This window comes from Anoplophora glabripennis, unplaced genomic scaffold, assembly GCF_000390285.2.
Source record: "Anoplophora glabripennis isolate ALB-LARVAE unplaced genomic scaffold, Agla_2.0 scaffold650, whole genome shotgun sequence".
Taxonomy (NCBI): domain Eukaryota; kingdom Metazoa; phylum Arthropoda; class Insecta; order Coleoptera; family Cerambycidae; genus Anoplophora; species Anoplophora glabripennis.
Window position 1 is genome coordinate 109994 of NW_019417724.1, and position 6061 is coordinate 116054.

The 6061-nt window shown below is 32.2% G+C and overlaps 1 protein-coding gene across 1 annotated transcript; it reads right to left on the reverse strand.

Moving 5' to 3' along the window:
- Nucleotides 1-4258: 4258 nt before the first annotated feature.
- On the reverse strand, nt 4259-5709 carry LOC108912623 (mitochondrial GTPase 1). Its single transcript, XM_018717908.1, has one exon. The coding sequence runs from the start codon at nt 5577-5579 to the stop codon at nt 4623-4625; it is 957 nt and encodes a 318-aa protein (XP_018573424.1). The 5' UTR covers nt 5580-5709; the 3' UTR covers nt 4259-4622.
- Nucleotides 5710-6061: the final 352 nt, after the last annotated feature.

Genomic DNA, 6061 nt, shown 5'->3' on the forward strand with positions numbered 1-6061 from the left:
CTTCGGCATCTTTCTTAGCAGATTCGGGAGCTAATTTAATTACAATAAAACGATGTGGTGGATGGAAATCATCAGCCATTGCTGAGGGCTACCTCGAGGATTCTAGTACAAATAAAAATAATTGCTGAGAGTATTCTTCCCAGCACCAGGAGCTCTTCTAGTGCCCCAATTACTATGCATCAGGTGATGTCGACGATAGTATTGCAGTTAAACTGAATACATCAGCAGGGAATTTACATAAGTAACTGTACTGAAATAAGATGGCAAATGTACCACTGTGTTTTAAAATTTAATCATTTCAAATTAGTAATATTTACGAACGGGTTGCATTGTTTTACATTAGCGCTGAATCTAATAGCTGTTGCGCGTTTTTTAATAGCACGCTTTTTCATTTCCTTCCAAAGTCAAAATGTATCTAAACTAAGGCAAAATATTTTAATGTATAATAGGTTTTTCGTAAATATTCATCCAATCAGACAAAACGATCTAAAGTACCTCTCCTGCCTTTGTTTATATGCACAGTATTAAAAATCTATAAAGTACAATAAACTGTTTTGCCGCTGGAATTTCTTACAAAATATGTTCATTAGACTTTTTTGCTATAGAAATGGTTGGCAAGGTAATAACAATAGACTGTTTTTTCGATTTTCTAACTTTAAAACCCCTTGTCCTAGGAATTATAGATGCGCTTTTATATTCCGTGCGCCTGCCTTCTCATGTCTGCATCGCAATCGTATGTACGGATGCATTGAAAAATTGTTTATTTTAGTTCGCGAACTATTTCGGTTCGATCCGAATCATTATACACTTAATCCGTTTCGTTGAGCAGACGTAATGAATGAAAGAAATGAATATACTGTGCTCTGCATTATGCTTTGACAGACCGAAACGTATGATCGGTCAAAATCGACACAAATAGTTCGCGCGAACTACTTTGTTTTAGAATAGGGAACTCTTCTTTTAGTTCACTATGAAGAATCGTTCGTTTTAACTCGTTCGTTCGCGAACTACCCATCACTATTGAAAATAAAGTTGATGATGTTCAAAATATATACCGATAATGCTACCAGCAGGAGTCTATTGCAAGAATGTCGAAGATAAGAAAGTATTTGTTGCAGCTACGAAATCAAACCCAGGTTTTCGAGGGTGCTTAATCCGAATTTGAGGTCCTTTGAATTTCTAACGCTGCACATCCCCCGCGATTGGCCAAAACCACTCCTTTTTCCTGTTTTGGGCATCAGTGATGAACTCTATGTCCTTCCCTACATCTTCAAAAGTGCTGGTCACAAATACGAAGATCATGACCCTCCTCAACCCTCGCAATCCCTTAGAAGGAGCCAAAAGTAACCCTAATCTTATCCATCATATTTTTGGCCCATTTCACTTATTTTTGCATCATCGTAAAGAAGATTGCAGTCACTGGGCACTGTGACCATCCACAGCAGCAACCAGCAAACAGCAATAAGAGCACCAAATCAAAACGTCGATGTGATAGAAAATATGCCGCTTTACAGCGCTAAATCTGAAATATAATATTGCCTATTTAAGGAATACCATGTAACACTGTGGTTGCATTAAATGATTGACCTAAACCTAAATAAAACTATGTTTGGATTTTTTTGAGAAAAGTTACATCAACTTAAAAAATTCCGCTCTACTGTAACGTTTCTTTTATAAACTACATAGATGATAACTTGCAGCAAGTTATACAATATATCATATTGCTGAAACTTTTTGCGGTTACCTTTCAATAAACTTTCTAGTTAAACTCATTGATATGAAATATTCTAGCAAACTTGAAATGACCTTATACAGTAAAATTACATAACTAAAATGAATGCAATTTTGTTGAAATATAATGTAAGGTTTTCTTTTTAGTGGGTTCCAACATCTTATTACCTTAACTAGTAAAAAAACTAGCCCACTTTCTCTAAAGGCATTTCATAAGAGTACCATAAGCTAAAATTTTAAAACATATTTTTTACTAATGATAATTTGGAAAATAACCAATATCATAGCTACATGTCCAGCATTGAATTACACTCCAATATCTAGTAAATAACAAAGATCATTCTTCAACAGAATCACCAGACATAAACGAACGAGACTACCTACCAACAATTTAACTCTATTTGAATAGCTATCTATCGAGATATTTTCAATGAAAGCGACACATAAACATACGAAGTAGTCATATCTCAAATGTCATCGGTACTCAATGCCTACTAGAACAAAACATTGCTTTGTACCTATTAGGGTGGGCCGAAAATCAGCTTTTTTGAATTTTTATTATTTATACCAAAAATTATGCATAAAAAAAATGTATGCAAACGGAAAAAATTATAGGTCGATATCTTAGGCTCGCCTAAATTTCGTGTCAGAAAAATTTTTTTTGTACTTGCCTTTATGGGAAATTTAATTCTTTACAAATAAGGTCCTTAGAAGAAATCTGTCGAATTAATAATTTCTGAGATAATGGCAATTTTAGTAGAGAAATTGGCGTTTTTCATACAAAAAACATAAATATGTTTTTATAGATAAAAAGTCGTAGGAGAAATCATGTCAAATTAATAGTTTTTGAGATAATGGCAATTTTAGCAGAAAAAATAAACATTATTAGAATCATCAACAATTTCAATATATACATATGATATTAAAATAAATAGAAATGAGCAGTTTTTGAGAATATTTAAGAAAAATATTTTACAATTTACTTTTCTCCATCGAAAATATTAGGTGGTGATAGTACGACAAAAAATAAGAATTTTTTGTCTTATGAACTATGTCTATCTCCTAACTAGAGCACTATAAAATATCCAAAAAATAATTAGACCAGCATATTTGGCGTCCTTAAAATCCCCGGAATACCAAATTTCATAAAAATATTTCGCACCGTTCGGAAATTTTCTTAAAAATTCTATTTAAAAAATTTTATTTTGTCGCTCTCTATCTCGAATACCAAAGGAGATAGACATATAGTTCATAAGACAAAAAATTCTTAATTTTTGTCGTACCCCTGAATTTACAGGTTTTTCTGAAACATCCTGTATATAAACGGTGTCCCAAAATAACGTATACAACGGAAGACCACAAATTCGTGTACTCAAAATAGGCAGATCTAGGTTAATTCACCTATATCCGAAATCGCTTAGTTTTGCCGCTAGATGGCCTCAAAGTTGGTGAAAAGTTTTTGAACTTTGTAAATAACTCGAATACCTATTAATCGATTTTGATTATTTTTGGGGTGTGGACTTTAGCTTTCTATCTACACACTTTGATGTTATGTGGTGTGTTTTTTTAAACCTACAACCCCTACAAAATTGTTGTATGGTGATAATATCCGTTCATAACATTTTCCTCGTTCGGGCAAATGGTATCACCCATCAGATAAAAAATAGTTGTCATTATTGCCCGAAAGAGGAAAAAGTTATGAACGAATATTATCACCACACATCAATTTTGTAGAAGTTGTAAGTTTTAAAAAACACTGTATAACACCAAAATGTATAGATCGAAAACAAAAGTTCACACCCCAAAAATAATGAATATCGATTAATACGTATTCGAGTTATTTACAGAATTGAAAAAATTTACACCAAATTTGAGGCCATCTAGCGGCCAAATGAAGCGATTTTGGATATAGGTGAATTAGCCTAAATCTGCCTATTTTTAGTCCACGAATCTATGGTCTTCCATTGTACACGTTATTCTGGGACACCTCGTATAAAAAAAATAACTATGTATATTTAAATAAAACTGCCAAATTACAACAAAATTGGGAAAAGTGTATTTAAGATATTTATGAAATAGCAATTTTTTTACAAAAGTTTAACACCCTGTATCTTGAAAACGAAGCATCTGCGGACCAATGTTTATATGAACTTTTTGTCTTAAAATCACTCAAATAATCGTTTGCTGAATTTATTGTACATACTTAATTAACACCCTGTATGTGCAACGCTAATATTCCAAATAGCCCATACTTATATTAATTTTTTATTCCACAAATTACATTTCAAATTTTTTTGTCATGATTTACCTACTAAGAAACAGTATGGATCTTATGCTTTATTATTAAGGTATAACCAATACCCACCCCAGATCTTTCCAATTTGAAAGAATTTAAAAAATACCAGCCTGTATTTGATGCTTCATCAAATTTAAAACTTTCTCTTTTCGTATAATTTTGTTTGAATTATTATTGGCCTACTTCGTATATAAAAGAAATACAAAAACAAAAAAATTACAGTAGCTTTAATTAAAAATTGTATAATTTGCAAACACATAATTTACAATAATTCGATTATCATCATTGATCTACTGACTATGTACTGTCGATTTCAGGAGAGATATTATTAAGTAATAAAAATACTATTTTATTTTCTGATATATTTACAGTATTTTTAAAATTGTTTTGTTTATTGAATTCACAAGTTAACATGATAATATATTTAATGCTTATTAAATGGTTATGATTATTGTCAATTCTATGATTGAATTCACCATAATACATATACATATTTAACAAACAACATCCAGTTTCAATTGTTTGCCACAGGAATATATTCCTACTTGATACAGCAAAATTTTCTTTCCAGCAATATTAATTTAATAAGTCAGCACTATTCAAGTAAATCTTCATCTAAAAGAATTTTTCCTAAATCACCATTCCTGAATGCTTTTAGCATATATTTTGCAGCACTATCTAAATCAGGCCTAATGATATATTGGTTCAAGTAGTCTTTCATCTTCAAAGTTTTACCATTTTGTTTACTAATATGAGTAAGCAGTTGCAAAATATTATCTGTTGGATTATCTAATTTAAGGTAGTTAACATATTCAAAATGTTGCTGTCGATTCAGCCAATACAGTAAATAATCTGCTACAATTTTTTCTCCTACAAGGTGATCCTGAATAGTAGCACATAATGTTAATTTTAATCCTGATTCAACATTGTTGATATTTGGTGTAAGTATACCAGGGGTATCCAACATATAAAATAAAGGATTTTCACACATTTTTATTTTATGTAACACACTTTTAGTTATTCCTGGTGAAGCACCAACATGTGAAGCTTTACCTTTTTTCAAATGTCTTATTCGAAGAGCATTGACTAATGAAGATTTTCCTACATTTGGAACTCCTATTATCATTATATTATAATCTTCTTCATTTGAACGATTATATCTGTTGGACTTGTTTATTAGTTCTTGGGCCAGCGGAAAGATTTGCTTCACACCACGACATTTCTGATTTTTGCAGTTTGTAAACAATATATGCTCATATTCATTGCTTAAGACATTTGTTATCCTATCAATAAATTTGTTTTCTATCAAGTCCGCTTTATTTAAAACTAAGATATGAGGTTTAATGCCACTCATTGTATATTTAAAATCACTATTTCGACCCGAGAGAGGTATTCGAGCATCATGAACCTCTACTATACAATCTACAGACCTCAGTTTTTGCTGCATTTGCTTCAAACCACGACCCATATGACCAGGAAACCATCTAACTACGTCTTTGTCAATAGTTTTAAATGTACTTCTGAACGTTTCTGTAGCAATTTTTCCTGCCATTTCTTTCTATCGATCAAGCCGTAAGTGCGTATGAAACAATCATTGAACTTTATCCTAAGAATATTTCCCGAGTATTCTTTAAAAATCTATATATGTATTATGTATGTATATGTAATCACTTGAACATAAACAGTACCTAATCTAATCTAACCTCAAAAATTTATAATCTCACCTCCTACCTCCATCCTCCATCACAGTATAGACACAGCTTATACAGCTCCCCAACTGTCTTGGCGGGAACGGTTAGCGTCGATTCCGTCGCGCAGCGTTTATGCCCCGCCTTTCAGCAGAAAAGACTGCTTTGGCGTTCGTTTCAGGCGAGTAAGGCCGGTGTCCCATGCATCCGAAATCCGACGATACGAAGGTCCGAAAGTGTTCCTATTGGTTAATATAGATTCAAATTTTTACCGCTCATTTTCATCCGAAATTTTTAAAATTCATACGACGTCGGAAAAAGTAGAAATAGTTTTAACTCTTATCCG